Source organism: Pinus tabuliformis, chromosome 9, assembly GCF_031772625.1.
Source record: "Pinus tabuliformis cultivar Carrire ecotype Pingquan chromosome 9, CPIR1, whole genome shotgun sequence".
Lineage (NCBI taxonomy): Eukaryota > Viridiplantae > Streptophyta > Pinopsida > Pinales > Pinaceae > Pinus > Pinus tabuliformis.
Genome location: NC_142307.1, coordinates 962,701,138 through 962,717,867, shown reverse-complemented (window position 1 = coordinate 962,717,867; position 16,730 = coordinate 962,701,138). Strand labels below are relative to the sequence as shown.

The 16,730-nt window shown below is 36.8% G+C and overlaps 1 protein-coding gene across 4 annotated transcripts; it reads left to right on the top strand.

Moving 5' to 3' along the window:
- Positions 1–960: 960 nt before the first annotated feature.
- LOC149151927 (uncharacterized) lies at positions 961–16,730 on the top strand. Of its 4 annotated transcripts, none has more exons than XM_089440197.1 (4): positions 961–1,123; positions 15,828–15,914; positions 16,008–16,100; positions 16,283–16,730. In XM_089440197.1, exons 1-4 carry the CDS (start codon positions 995–997, stop codon positions 16,562–16,564), a joined length of 591 nt encoding a protein of 196 aa, XP_089296323.1. In that variant the 5' UTR covers positions 961–994; the 3' UTR covers positions 16,565–16,730. The 4 variants fall into 4 exon arrangements, 3 of the variants coding, with proteins under 3 accessions (XP_089296323.1, XP_089296325.1, XP_089296324.1); XM_089440199.1 differs by having other exon boundaries at positions 16,273–16,730; XR_016262711.1 differs by lacking the exon at positions 961–1,123 and adding an exon at positions 1,134–2,521 and having other exon boundaries at positions 16,273–16,730.

Here is a 16,730-nt window from a genome sequence, read left to right as displayed (position 1 = left end):
CTTGATTTTGTCAATAATGAAAGAATCCTACTATGTTTTTGGTATATTCGACAAGACTACATCTTTAAAATAAAGAAGATTCAATTCTTGATGCTTTGCAATCCTGTAAGAGGGAGGGACAATCGAAGTCACGCAGGAGGAGGTATTCCCTTTGTTTAGCAAAACTCTACAGAGATAAAGCACTAAATGCAAGATTAACCCCTTGTTTATGTGATAATTAGGGAATATATATCTATTCTCTCAAAGATTAGTCTTATATATTCAAAAAGAATTTCTCATTTATTCTAAATAACACTTAACACTGTTTATAGAATAATTTCTCACCATTACAATCACAATAATCATTTTTCAAGGCAAAAACTACATCAAAACTTTTTGAATATGCAAGTAGATAATCTCCACAAATGAAGATGAAAACATATTTTGAGCATGTTTAAAGTGGATTAAAATATAATAATAAAAGACACAACAAAAATCTTGATACAATAATAGCTCAAATAATTATCTTTAACAAAAATCTATTAAAAATTACTATAAAATTATAAAATGAAATTAACATTAATAAATAATCAATTAATTTATATAAAATCCCAATTTAATAATGAATAATTACTTAATTCTTTAAGTTCCACTTCAAAGAAAGCATTGACACATCAACTAGAGAAGGATGCATTATTGTTTCGAAGTAAGAGAAGGGTGCATTATTGTTTCGGAGTTCTATGTCGGTCGCATCAATATTTTATTTGATGTGCCCAATTATTTTTCCAAAGTAAAACTATTATTCAGCTTAAATAATAGAATGTACAATATTTCAAATTCTATAAAATGTATAATATTTCAAATTCTTTGAAAATCCGTTTTACTGAAACACAAATATATGGCCGTCGATAACATGATCGGACGGTAGATATTCTATCTCGCCTTTAAATTCAAATCCTCTTGGTAGTTTGGCGCCATTGCGCGTATCCCTCTCAACGAGCTCAGTAGCTCGCATATGAACAATCATGGTTTGCAATCGCATAAACATTGCCCCAGAATCGATCCACGAGCCACCAGATCTCTCTCTGCACGACTTCCAACAGTTCATCTGCGTTTCTTCGTGGTCAAAACGATTTCAGAAAAGGTATTTTTCTGCAAGAGAGTGCTTAAATTGCAAAGCGCCATTATTTTCTTGTCGCCGTCATGAATCCTCTACGCCTTGTCTTAATGAAATTATTTAGAGTTCTTGATTGGAAAAATTTGCCATATTTCAACTTTCTGGAAATATTTCATTAAATAAGCTACCGTATTATCTAAAATAAATCTGAAGAAAGAGGCCGTGCTCAAAACAATGTTTTAAGCAGCAAATTTCACAAGGGTTATTTCTGGTTCAGTTATTCTGAGCTTTCAATGGAAAATTTTGACTCTATTTTGGCTTACAGGCAAGATTTCATAAACTAACGCTCTCTATAAATGGACTAGACAAGGTTGTGCTCAAAATTTTGTTTAAAAAATGGCAGAGTTTGGGAAGAAGTTCTTTAAGTTAATGGATCAGCATTCAGATGCATTTCGAGTGGTTTGATTGAATGATTTCTGTCTCAGTTCCACACATTTAAAAGTTTTGGAGAATGGGAATTGATAATTCTGGTATTTGATGGTGTTCTATTCAAATTACACAGAAGAAGATAGAAAGCTAGGGCTTTTAGAGGCTAAGCGTACACAATGGCAAATCTTTACAGGTTTTCGTGATATTTTTCAGACAGGCAAATGGGATAGAAAATTAGGGATTTCACTAAGCCAAGAAAGCTAATGCTACATTCTTTACAAATTTACTTCAGAGTTTTGAGACTGAACATTTTTGATGTTCAAGTGGTTCGTAGATATCTTCATGCGGTTTCTATTTCCATGGAACCAAGAATTTGATACCTCAACATGAAATACTGTGCTCCGAAGGGTTTTCCCTTCCAGCTCATCTTTGTGTAATGGAATAGAATCGTTAATGCTCTTTAGTGTCTGGAGAAGTCAAAACTAATGGATCAGGAAGCAGGGGCTATTGGAACGGTTAGTAATTGAGGGAAACACTATCCTTCACAATATAACAACGTAGAGGAAAACTCATGGTACATTTTTGTAGTTTTGGTCAGATTAGGCCATCCAAGCACGCCGTTAGAGATTTCAGAGAGAAGCTCTTTGTTTTCTTTAGCACCAGCTGAAGGGGAGAACTTTTGCCACATTCCGGGGTCATCTCTGTTCATTATAGAAGGAGGTCTTGTAACCTGCTCCAAACTGCCAGTTTCTCTCTTTGAAAGTTTGTATTGAAAACCAGTGCTGGGTCGAAGGTTTACTCATATGAAGGATACAGAAAATGAGAGTCCTTTAGTGAGTCCATGAAAAACGCTTGGCGAAGATTTGGGGCAAAATGATACCTGCAGCAGAGCCAACAAAGTTCCAAAATTAGAGCCAACCTCACCAATTAAAATCTGCAAACAACCTGGAATCCTATCTTTAGGACGAGATTGTTTGAAGCACCCCGAAAACTCAAGTATGTTATTACTATGCTACCTTTCTATAGACTGGAATTATTTCTTTTATTGCTGCAATATCCGTGATATAGTCCTGGTTCAAGCAATTGAAAGATAGACCACGATTAGGAAATGCTACAACCACTTTGTATCTATTGGCATTGGATGGACTAAAATCTGGTCAAACTGTCAATATGTATTGGTCTAGAATCTGTGGTCTTCATCAGGAAAACCCTAAAACTTTGGTTTTCTATCAACAATAACTCCATTTCCTAGGCTCTGATTTGCACAATTTTTTTGAAGCTGGGTATTTTTCTAGAGGAACCCGGATCTACAACTGGTTTCTTCATATTTTAAAATTTTAGAATATGATTTGCTTTTTGCTGTCCTCTTTTTCCTTTGAAAAATTTATATAAAAAAATAAAAATTCTTCCACTTTGTACCTCGAAAAAGCTTTGATACCACTTCAAACTGAGCCAAAAAATCCAATAATCTGCTAACTCAGCTAATATTTTCCATTTTTTGGTGACATTTTGTTGATATATCAGGATATTTTCAAAATATCATGATATGTTCAAAATTTGTAAAATTCACAACTTTTTCTGCTGATAATATCCCTGAGCTGAGAGAATCATGATATCTCATGATATTGACGATAGATAACCAATCTTTGCAACACTGTATTGGACAACAGAGCATTAATTGAAGATTTTTGGTCTCATTTCGATGATTCTTTGAGCATCAATACATTCCTTTGCCTTTGGTACTTTTACATACAGTTTTCCACAACCACCACTTTTTCCCAAAAGTGAGTGTGGGGTAAGATGTTATTATTTTTGCCCATTAGTAATTACAGAATGGTTACATAACGGTAGTAGTTAATTATTATTAAACTAAGAACGTGAATCCTTTGTTTATATTCGCATCTCCTTCCACCCTGGAAGGCACAGAAGGGCAAGTGTTATTATAAATTTTCTGCCACTTATTTCTTGTTTGTGGATTGTTGGCTTGACATATTACAGGCTATTAATTCTCTCTTTTTGTTGTATTGGGCTTGTTTCCTTTTGTCTAACATTTCAACTGATAGACGATGGATGGTAGCCATGTGAAAAGTAGCTAAATTTTAGCAACAGATTCCTTTGAATTATGTATGTTGAAAATGGTTGTTATTGATGTCAAAGGCTATCCAAATGAAAGAGAGTTATATAGTCAAATAACATATTTTGAGACCTTTCCAACGATATATGACACACCTTCTTGAAATATTGTTTTTGGATTTTTGATGTCCCATTTAGGTATCCTATCTTTGAATGCATTTTTACTCCAATTATGGAACATGATATATATATATATATATATATATATATATATATATATATATATATATATATATATATATATAGATATGGTTGGAAAGCTTATTCCAAGATTTTTGAAACATTATATGGCACTCCCCCTAACTTCTTTTGGTTAAAGAGATGATTTTTTTCAATATTATAGTCTGCCAAGTTAGCCTAGCCAGTGGGCAAGTCGGCCTTGCTTTTGGTGGTCAAACACACTATATATAGGTGTTATGTGTAGGGACCTAGGACTTACTCGCTCAAGCCAATTCAGGTTTGTCTAAGCAAGCAAAGGAGTAATTCTAAGGTTCATACCTCATGAACCAAGTGAAGCATAGTTGGAGAGTTTTCTTGTGGGAAGGGTTTTTGGCACTCTTTGTGAAGGTTTTTGGTCCTAGTTAGAAGGTGAGTTGCAACGCTGTTCTAGAGGCCGAGTTTTAGCCCTGTTGAAGGCCGAACTTCAATGTTGTTGAGGCTGAGTTTCAGGTTTGTTCTGGTGGCCAAATTTCGATGTTTGAAGGTTGAGCTTAGGCCTAATTTGAACTTTGAAGGCCAAGTCTTGTAGTTTTGATGGGAAAATTCAGGGTTTGTTTGAGGGTTCAATATAGGGTTTATGTGTGGATGAAGTGCAGAAACCCAGGGAACTTACCCAATGGTGGGCATGCAGCCTTGTACTTATCTTCATGGCTTGTGGAACTTATTGGCAAGATACCTCTTCTTGATCCAACTGTCTGATGTGAATGCCATCCTTGAGAATAGGCAATGATATGGTAATGGAGGTGTAGTTTATATGGAAGTTTTCTTTCAAGATTCAAGGGACACATGACAAGAGTGCTCGTTCTTGTCCTATTTAGGTCAAGATAATATTATATAGAATGTTCAAGGTAAATTTTTACTGTGAGTAGGGGCAATATGGCAATATCCAACTGCTTGAAATCTCGCTGACCCCAACAAATTGAGGTGACCAATATGCCAGCTGAAGAAATATACAACAACCCAAATGGTAACTTGCTGGTTGCATACGATCAGAGTCTCATTTCTGGCCCTAACTAAATCAAGGCAAAAGCTATGTAGCAAGCTTCCTTACTAGTCCCATGAGATTGAGGAACAAGATACATTCAAACAAACATTGTAGTAGTAAGGTTTCTTGAATATATCTATGCCTACACATTCCTTTTGCAAGTGTGTAGTTGGTTATACCAGCTTATCATATAAGGGTCAAGGGAAAATTGCAGAATGTGCAACGTGCAGTATCTGGCTAGTTGCACCAATAAGAAAAACCATAACCAACAACATCATCTTCTTATCTATGAAAGTGAGATGGTTGGCAGGGGCAAGTTGAGAGTTGATGTAGCTTTAATCCTCAGCAAGAGAAAGAATAATTTTACTCCATTTGACATATCATGACCCCTCTTTGTTTTCCCAAGGCAATCTGGTTCATAATCCAATTAATTGCAAGCTTCACATGTTGGCTAAATAAAATGCTGTCATCTATGCATAGGTATATCCCTTGGCAATTGGCACTTGAGCTCTCATTTTACACAATTGATGCATGTATGTATGTATGATTGTATGCATGTGTGTATGGATTGTATGCATAGTACATATCCATAGATACATGTATACAATCCATACATACATGTATACAATCCATACATACATACATACATACAATGTATGCATGTATGGATAAATTTTGTTTAAAAAATGGCAGAGTTTGGGAAGAAGTTCTTTAAGTTAATGGATCAGCATTCAGATGCATTTCGAGTGGTTTGATTGAATGATTTCTGTCTCAGTTCCGCACATTTAAAAGTTTTGGAGAATGGGAATTGATAATTCTGGTATTTGATGGTGTTCTATTCAAATTACACAGAAGAAGATAGAAAGCTAGGGCTTTTAGAGGCTAAGCGTACACAATGGCACAATCTTTACAGGTTTTCGTGAGATTTTTAAGACAGGCAAATAGGATAGAAAATTAGGGATTTCACTAAGCCAAGAAAGCTAATGCTACATTCTTTACAAATTTACTTCAGAGTTTTGAGACTGAACATTTTTGATGCTTTTAGACCCACTGCTTTATGTAATTGGATTTATAAGATAATGGCTAAGGTTTTGTCTGTGAGATTAAAATCACTACTTTCTAACTTCATCTAACCAGAACAGTTTGTCAAATCTATGACACAATTGTTTCAGCACAAGAGGGCCTCTACACTATTCAAGTCAACAAAGTTCCAACAATGGTGATCTGTCCAGAAAAGGACTTTTGAATGTGTTTGTCCACTTTCCATAAGGACAAGAGTCCCAATCCCTATGGGTGGACTGTGGAGTTCTACCTGGGATTTGTTGAAGTGTTGGGAGACAACTTACTTCAGGTAGTGGAAGAAATGAGAAGCTTTAGTAAGGCTCCCTGGCTCCTTCATCTGGACCTCTATTGCACTCATTCCAAAGGTGGATCAACCTGAGTCTTTTTATGCTTTTAGACCCACTTCTTTGTCTAATTGTATTTATAAGATAATGGCTAAGGTTTTGGCTGTCAGATTGAAAGCACTACTTTGTAAGTTCATATAACAGAACCGCTTGGTTCTCTAGAGGATCGTCAGATCCATGAAGCAATTGTTTCAGCACAAGAGGGCCTCCATATTATTCAAGTCAAAAATGTTACAATAATGGTGATCAAGTTGAACCTCTCCAAGGCTTATAAAGGGTGTCTTGGTTCTTTCTGATACTTCTTTTTATCCATATTAGTTTCAACTTACCACTGGTAAATTAGATTATGGGATGTGTAATTTAAGCTTCTTATGCATTTTTTATAAATGGTTCAGCCTCTAATTTCTTAAGACCCTCAAGAGGGTTAAAACTTAAAACAAGGTTGTACCTTGTCTCCTTATTTATTTCTTCTAGTTGTTGAAGGACTAAGTAGGTCCATCCTAGAAGCAAAAAAAAAAAAAAAACAAGATACATTCAAGGGATTAGCAGCGACTCTTGTAAAGAAGATCATGGCATTGCATAGAACCAATTATTCCCCTGTCCTTGCAACATATCCCTGTGGTTATCCTATTAAAAACCCAGGCCCTAGCAGCAGAAGAAGTGTGTGCCTCATTTAGGCCTTCCTCTCCCATTGGTCGCCCTAGATCCTCACCCCACTTGATTAGGACAAACAATTCTTCCTCTTTAGATTTACTTTAGATAGAAAAGATACAGAGATAATACAAACAAGAATAGTATGATTAGTCTTCTTATTAGTTTAGTATCACTTGGAATAAAGAATAACTCCTTTGTTTATATTATCTAATCAGTAACTCGCAAAGGCATCAGAATAATAATTAGGAGTTATTGGTTTCTTTTTGTAGTATATGTGGTTGTAGTAATCTATTACAAGTAGGGAAATCTTGGACAAAGAAAGTATGTTTTGGATTACATACAGTTTAGTCTTGACTCCTGAAAAAAGATAGCGGAATGTCTTTGTTACTAGGAGATTAGGAACTAACAATATGACCGAGACTTAAATTCCTTTTACTGTTTTACTCTTGAGGGATTAAGCTCCTTAGACTTCATAGGCAACAAGAACTACAAATTACATACATCGGAATCATCATCCTTCTTTTTATTATTGGTATTAATGGAATGCTTAAGACATGAGCTTTGAAAAGATGAACAATGCTTTATTTATATATGGGTCTTTGAGAAGAGGACGAGTTAATTTAAAAGGATATTAAAGTAAGTTGAAGAAACTCTTTAGAATACTTTATAGTAAAGATCCATTTATAGTTTATATAGATACAAGCAACTGGAAAACCACCTCACTATGACACCCTTCACCTTCGTTTTTAGAGGACTTTTATACCACTTTTTCTCACCCTGGAACCAGCAGCCCACAACAAAGAGGAGATATCAGATTCCAGATCCTTATGATATATATAGCATTGTCACATTCACCCCCAAGAAGCTACAAACAATAAAGTGAGAGTTATCTTTTAGTTTGTAGTATTATTAGCAGATCAGATCAGGTTGGTCACTACACTCCTCTCTTGTTTCTCCTCCAGAGCCTTGGTTTATATTTGGGTCTTGTTGTGAGAAACGTATGAAGGTGGAAGTATGAAGATCCTTGGATATTGCAGAAGTTGGATCTAGGATATGTTGGATTAGGATTTAGAAAGTACATAGAGAATAGAATAAGAATTAAGATTGTACAAATTAACATATAGAAAGTCGTGTCCTTTGATAACAAGGAGAAGGAACAGAGTCGTGTCTTTTGATAGTGCATGGGTATTGATAAAATGTGATGGAATGCATTTTTGATGAGATGCTTGACCATAAGATACTCAGAACCTTATGACTGTTTGGCTTGAACAAACACTGGACTTGGAATTTGCTCAGAAATGAATTCACTGTATTATATATTTACACTTGTAGTTTTGTTGTAATAGCTACAGGCCTATGAGCTTAAACCCTGAACATACATATGAATTGATGTGTGTAATTAAGGTGAATAACCTGTATACCTTTCAATACCAGGGCAGTGAACATAGCCCAAAACTTGTAATGACAACCTTGCTGAATTAGTTACAGGAAAGGTATGTGTCCTTCCAACTATACCTAAACATATATATGTGGCATGGGAGTGATGGGATATTGTTCTTTGGCTGCCTTAGTTTCTGTATGTTAAGTGATCTGGACTCTGGAGTATTAAGACTCCTCCAATCATTATTTAAATCATGGAGGTGATGTCAAGTAGATCTGAGTGAGATTCTCTAAATTGGATCTGCTCATCTAGCTGACTGTTCTATTAATTATTCTTGAACACCTGAGAGAGCTACAAAAATCCAACCATGAGTGAAATTGAGGAAGTGCATCTCTTTACATAGAGTGATGCTAGACTTCCTTTATAATAAAATAATATTATCTCATGTGATTCTTTAGATCTTGGCCTAAGAAAAATAAAATGCACTTCTCCTACAACTCGTTACTCTAATCAACAATAAAATAAAGTGGTCAAGCCACATGTACAATGATCAACATGAAGTAACCCCCAAGGAGAGGGATGTATCCTTTAAAGAATGACGAATGAGGCTCTAAGGTGGCACATCTAGCCTCCAAAGGTTCCCCAAAAGTTGTGGATGCTCAATGTTCCCTTAAGAAAGTGTGGTCCAATCCTCAAAACATGGTGAAGTGATATCCCATGCAAGCAAGAGTACGGTGTCTAGTTCTCAAGTGTGTAACAACCTTCTAAATAAGTGGAATAAACCCTCTAGAAGTGGGTGACTCCTCAAATAGCGCTCATAATCCCTCCAAAGGTGCCTCCAAGGCATGACCATGTCCATATCTCAATTAAAGACACCTCCATGAAGCATGAAAATGATTCTCCATGTCATAAATTAAGTTGTAAAATCGTCAACAGCCATATGGATGTCCAAGTTAGTGGGTCGCCCCACAAATTTAGTAAAGAGAGGCTCAAAACATGAGAGTGCTCTAGGAATTTTCACATGGCATGTCAAGAAGAGGTCCATGTGAGTGAAACTAGCCCATGTGTGCCTTGGAGGATGTGACCTGTGCCTTGAAATGCATGAACTACCTTGAGATCTGTGAATTGCCTAGGGAAACATGAAGATGCTCAAAATTCTGACTGAAGAACATGCCATGCTTGAACCCTATGTGCTCCAACAAAGGGGCTGTACATCATCAAATACTACATCATTGATTAACCACCATGTCATCAAATCCTCTGTCAATGTCCATAAAACCAACAAGCCAAGTCCTTGAGGTTCTTAGTGATGAAAAACACTAGGTTAGTAAGTAAATTCAATAGGGGTACCCTTGTGCAAAATAATGGGTAACAGCTGGCTCCTACTTGGGGACATGTGCTCTTCTCAGAAGTGCATGAGAACCTCAGAATCTTGTCATGTACACATGAGATTGACCTCCTCATCAACAAACACATCATTGACAATAAAACCAAATAAAATGCTCAAGGGAGCTTATTTTTGTTACACTACTGCTCAAGTGAACTTATTCATTTTCCTACCCTTCTGTAGCATGTACAAAATGCAGCTACTAGGTGAAGTCAGTGATCCAATGCAGCCACCTTAACATCTTGGAAGCACAATGCCCCTTCCCTCAGTGCTTAGTCAACATGGAAAACAGGGAGACATCAAACTCTAAATGGTTACAAGTTGGAATCTCTGTCAATGCCTCTCTGGGAATGAATTTGGATGCCTGCAAATGAAGTATGTCATGAAGGGGCTGTAACTTTGGACATGTTCTGCTACATGATATATCTACCCATCCCTGCAAAGGACTGTTATAATTGTTGTCAAACCATAAGGTGTTTTCTTGGCTCTTGAGCATCTCTTCCGAGAAAACAATATCCCCCTTTACTGCATGTTTTTGGATTCTGGTTTTAAGACTATATGAAAAAGTACAAGACTGTTGTATTTTTGAGTCTTGCACAGATTCAGCAGTTTGCATGTCAAGGCCATATTATCAGTTCTGCACTCTTCTGTTCCCTTTGGACACAAATCACTGTTCTTTTGCAAGGCATTCCCGGAACAAATTTCAACAATGTGGTGATCCATATGACCAATTGGTGTGTTCTTCTGCCTTACAAGAGAATCAATTTTATTTTCTAAAGTATGCCAAAGAATGGCACCAATGTCATTCTCAGGGCATCTTCAAGCATGTATTCTTGAGTAGGGCATTGATACATCCTTGAAGGACTGTCCCCAAAAACTATCTGAAAAATGAATACAACATTTACTATAATAGCTACAAGTTGATACTTTCCAGGAATGGTTATTACCTTGCTCAATCTACCACATACATCTTTTTTATTGTCATTTTCTATCATGGTGTATACATTTTTTTCAACAATTTTGAAGTGTGCCCTGCCTTCAGTGCAATGTTGGTTCCAGGAAGGAATATAATCACTGTCGAACTACCATGACTGCCATTTAATGATATCAGGCCTGTTTCTTCAAAATCTAGCAAGCTCTCACAAGGCAAAGGCCAGACATTAATAGAACAATGAGGTGCATTTCCATTGTCACCTCAGCAATCCTCCTTCTGCTTTTTAGTGGAATTATACCACACAGGAGGCTTCCCAATTTTCACCTAAATGATATTCTAAGTTATATGGATCAAGGTGATATATCAAATGAATCAAAGCTAAGTAAAGGTACTTTCAATGGACAAGGGCACAATTGTCTATGTGTAGGAGCAGTGTACCATATACAAAGCCCTAGAGAGGTACTTGTGACCTAGGGTTACATCGTGTAGATCAACAAAGGGATGCCTAGTGTGTAGATCAACAAAGGGATGCCTAGGGATCGTCTAGTTCTCAAGTGTGTAACAACCTTCTAAATAAGTGGAATAAACCCTCTAGAAGTGGGTGACTCCTCAAATAGCGCTCATAATCCCTCCAAAGGTGCCTCCAAAGCATGACCATGTCCATATCTCAATTAAAGACACCTCCATGAAGCATGAAAATGATTCTCCATGTCATAAAATAAGTTGTAAAATCGTCAACAGCCATATGGATGTCCAAGTTAGTGGGTCGCCCCACAAATTTAGTAAAAAGAGGCTCAAAACATGAGAGTGCTCTAGGAATTTTCACATGGCATGTTAAGAAGAGGTCCATGTGAGTGAAACTAGCCCATGTGTGCCTTGGAGGATGTGACCTGTGCCTTGAAATGCATGAACTACCTTGAGATCTGTGAATTGCCTAGGGAAACATGAAGATGCTCAAAATTCTGACTGAAGAACATGCCATGCTTGAACCCTATGTGCTCCAACAAAGGGGCTGTACATCATCAAATACTACATCACTGATTAACCACCATGTCATCAAATCCTCTGTCAATGTCCATAAAACCAACAAGCCAAGTCCTTGAGGTTCTTAGTGATGAAAAACACTAGGTTAGTAAGTAAATTCAATAGGGGTACCCCTGTGCAAAATAATGGGTAACAGCTGGCTCCTACTTGGGGACATGTGCTCTTCTCAGAAGTGCATGAGAACCTCAGAATCTTGTCATGTACACATGAGATTGACCTCCTCATCAACAAACACATCATTGACAATAAAACCAAATAAAATGCTCAAGGGAGCTTATTTTTGTTACACTACTGCTCAAGTGAACTTATTCATTTTCCTACCCTACTGTAGCATGTACAAAATACAGCTACTAGGTGAAATCAGTGATCCAATGCAGCCACCTTAACATCTTGGAAGCACAATTCCCCTTCCCTCAGTGCTTAGTCATCATGGAAAACAGGGAGACATCAAACTCTGAATGGTTACAAGTTGGAATCTCTGTCAATGCCTCTCTGGGAATGAATTTGGATGCCTGCAAATGAAGTATGTCATGAAGGGGCTGTAACTTTGGACATGTTCTGCTACATGATATATCTACCCATCCCTGCAAAGGACTGCTATAATTGTTGTGAAACCATAAGGTGTTTTCTTGGCTCTTGAGCATCTCTTCCGAGAAAACAATATCCCCCTTTACTGCATGTTTTTGGATTCTGGTTTTAAGACTATATGAAAAAGTACAAGACTGTTGTATTTTTGAGTCTTGCACAGATTCAGCAGTTTGCATGTCAAGGCCATATTATCAGTTCTGCACTCTTCTGTTCCCTTTGGACACAAATCACTGTTCTTTTGCAAGGCATTCCCGGAACAAATTTCAACAATGTGGTGATCCATATGACCAATTGGTGTGTTCTTCTGCCTTACAAGAGAATCAATTTTATTTTCTAAAGTATGCCAAAGAATGGCACCAATGTCATTCTCAGGGCATCTTCAAGCATGTATTCTTGAGTAGGGCATTGATACATCCTTGAAGGACTGTCCCCAAAAACTATCTGAAATATGAATACAACATTTACTATAATAGCTACAAGTTGATACTTTCCAGGAATGGTTATTACCTTGCTCAATCTACCACAGACATCTTTTTTATTGTCATTTTCTATCATGGTGTATACATTTTTTTCAACAATTTTGAAGTGTGCCCTGCCTTCAGTGCAATGTTGGTTCCAGGAAGGAATATAATCACTGTCGAACTACCATGACTGCCATTTAATGATATCAGGCCTGTTTCTTCAAAATCTAGCAAGCTCTCACAAGGCAAAGGCCAGACATTAATAGAACAATGAGGTGCATTTCCATTTTCACCTCAGCAATCCTCCTTCTGCTTTTTAGTGGAATTATACCACACAGGAGGCTTCCCAATTTTCACCTAAATGATATTCTAAGTTATATGGATCAAGGTGATATATCAGATGAATCAAAGCTAAGTAAAGGTACTTTCAATGGACAAGGGCACAATTGTCTATGTGTAGGAGCAGTGTACCATATACAAAGCCCTAGAGAGGTACTTGTGACCTAGGGTTACATCGTGTAGATCAACAAAGGGATGCCTAGTGTGTAGATCAACAAAGGGATGCCTAGGGATCGTCTAGTTCTCAAATGTGTAACAACCTTCTAAATAAGTGGAATAAACCCTCTAGAAGTGGGTGACTCCTCAAATAGCGCTCATAATCCCTCCAAAGGTGCCTCCAAGGCATGACCATGTCCATATCTCAATTAAAGACACCTCCATGAAGCATGAAAATGATTCTCCATGTCATAAAATAAGTTGTAAAATCGTCAACAGCCATATGGATGTCCAAGTTAGTGGGTCGCCCCACAAATTTAGTAAAAAGAGGCTCAAAACATGAGAGTGCTCTAGGAATTTTCACATGGCATGTCAAGAAGAGGTCCATGTGAGTGAAACTAGCCCATGTGTGCCTTGGAGGATGTGACCTGTGCCTTGAAATGCATGAACTACCTTGAGATCTGTGAATTGCCTAGGGAAACATGAAGATGCTCAAAATTCTGACTGAAGAACATGCCATGCTTGAACCCTATGTGCTCCAACAAAGGGGCTATACATCATCAAATACTACATCACTGATTAACCACCATGTCATCAAATCCTCTGTCAATGTCCATAAAACCAACAAGCCAAGTCCTTGAGGTTCTTAGTGATGAAAAACACTAGGTTAGTAAGTAAATTCAATAGGGGTACCCCTGTGCAAAATAATGGGTAACAGCTGGCTCCTACTTGGGGACATGTGCTTTTCTCAGAAGTGCATGAGAACCTCAGAATCTTGTCATGTACACATGAGATTGACCTCCTCATCAACAAACACATCATTGACAATAAAACCAAATAAAATGCTCAAGGGAGCTTATTTTTGTTACACTACTGCTCAAGTGAACTTATTCATTTTCCTACCCTACTGTAGCATGTACAAAATGCAGCTACTAGGTGAAGTCAGTGATCCAATGCAGCCACCTTAACATCTTGGAAGCACAATGCCCCTTCCCTCAGTGCTTAGTCATCATGGAAAACAGGGAGACATCAAACTCTGAATGGTTACAAGTTGGAATCTCTGTCAATGCCTCTCTGGGAATGAATTTGGATGCCTGCAAATGAAGTATGTCATGAAGGGGCTGTAACTTTGGACATGTTCTGCTACATGATATATCTACCCATCCCTGCAAAGGACTGTTATAATTGTTGTCAAACCATAAGGTGTTTTCTTGGCTCTTGAGCATCTCTTCCGAGAAAACAATATCCCCCTTTACTGCATGTTTTTGGATTCTGGTTTTAAGACTATATGAAAAAGTACAAGACTGTTGTATTTTTGAGTCTTGCACAGATTCAGCAGTTTGCATGTCAAGGCCATATTATCAGTTCTGCACTCTTCTGTTCCCTTTGGACACAAATCACTGTTCTTTTGCAAGGCATTCCCAGAACAAATTTCAACAATGTGGTGATCCATATGACCAATTGGTGTGTTCTTCTGCCTTACAAGAGAATCAATTTTATCTTCTAAAGTATGCCGAAGAATGGCACCAATGTCATTCTCAGGGCATCTTCAAGCATGTATTCTTGAGTAGGGCATTGATACATCCTTGAAGGACTGTCCCCAAAAACTATCTGAAAAATGAATACAACATTTACTATAATAGCTACAAGTTGATACTTTCCAGGAATGGTTATTACCTTGCTCAATCTACCACATACATCTTTTTTATTGTCATTTTCTATCATGGTGTATACATTTTTTTCAACAATTTTGAAGTGTGCCCTGCCTTCAGTGCAATGTTGGTTCCAGGAAGGAATATAATCACTGTCGAACTACCATGACTGCCATTTAATGATATCAGGCCTGTTTCTTCAAAATATAGCAAGCTCTCACAAGGCAAAGGCCAAACATTAATAGAACAATGAGGTGAATTTCCATTGTCACCTCAGCAATCCTCCTACTGCTTTTTAGTGGAATTATACCACACAAGAGGCTTCCCAATTTTCACCTAAATGATATTCTACGTTATATGGATCAAGGTGATAGATCAGATGAATCAAAGCTAAGTAAAGGGACTTTCAATGGACAAGGGCACAATTGTCCATGTGTAGGAGCAGTGTACCATATACAAAGCCCTAGAGAGGTACTTGTGACCTAGGGTTACATCGTGTAGATCAACAAAGGGATGCAAATATTAGGAAGGACTTTGAGAAAGGATTGTCCTTGATTTTCGAAAATGGAGTTGTTCCTTTCCAGCCATATGCCCCAAGTGACCATCAAAGGGAGAGCTCATATGTTTTTTGGATGTTTTCTTTATAGCCATTTTTTTACACATATCCATAGAGTCCCCATGCCATTGATGTGAATTACTTGTTCGGTTTTTTTTAACCAAACAAGAAAAATTAAAAAAATGCCTCAAGATCAAAGACTGAAACAAAGACCTATTGACATACCTTTTAAAGTATGGAAAGAACTTGTAAAATCATATGAGAAGTTGGATGCACAAAGAAAAGCCGGCAATGAGAGCATTCAGGTATTGAATTTTTCATTAAACATTATTTAGAATGTATTAATACTTATAAGTATCTTAGACATGTATTTGTGTGAAAATAAATTGAATTGGTTTATGTTTAAGGACAAGGCATCCAAGGCGAGGTTAACCAAGACAAAAGTCACTCATCGTAGTGGCCAGAAAGGTTTAAAAGCACTGATAACAACCTTTGTAAGTATATTAAACATGTGATATTTTTTTAATAAATTTTGTACTAGAAGAAAGTCATTGTTATCTAATTTCTCCCTATTTACTGATTGATAGGAACTAAAATATGGAAGACCTCCAAATCATTTGGAAAAGGAGGTGCTGCAGCAAAAGAGATGGGTTGAATTTGTTGTTTGGATGGACTCTATGGTATGTAATCTTAGTTGGATTTCCAATATACTTTTAAACCATATTTTCATTTTATTTTTTAGTACTATTAGATATTATATCTTACCTCATTTTATGGTTAACATTGTATAACAAAAACATGCGTTGTGTTATGTAATTAATACCAACATGTAATATTGATTTTTTTTGTCAGAATGCTATAGGTAATGATTGCCAAGACGATGATCCAAATTATGTTCAACATATATCAGGAGATGATGAGGATGAGGATGAGGATGATGGTGGTGAAGGAGGAGATGATGATGATAGTTGCGGTGTTGGTGATGATGTGGATCAGAGTAATTAGGATGGTCAAGATGATCATGAGGATGATCTTGGTGGTGGTAGCTAGGCATGCACATGCATTGTTTTTTATGAAGAAATTATTGTGTAGAATGACATTGTTATGTTTAGATGGGTGTTGTGAATTTACCCTATATCAATGAGACATTTTGATTTTGTAATCATACGATGAGTTTGATTTATGTATGTTGTTAATTTATCGTAGAATAACGATATTCATGAAATATTTTGATTTGTTAATCATATTTGAATTTTACTTGTTTTGATTAAAAATAATACTGATTTTATTAGTATTATGTTGCTATTTTA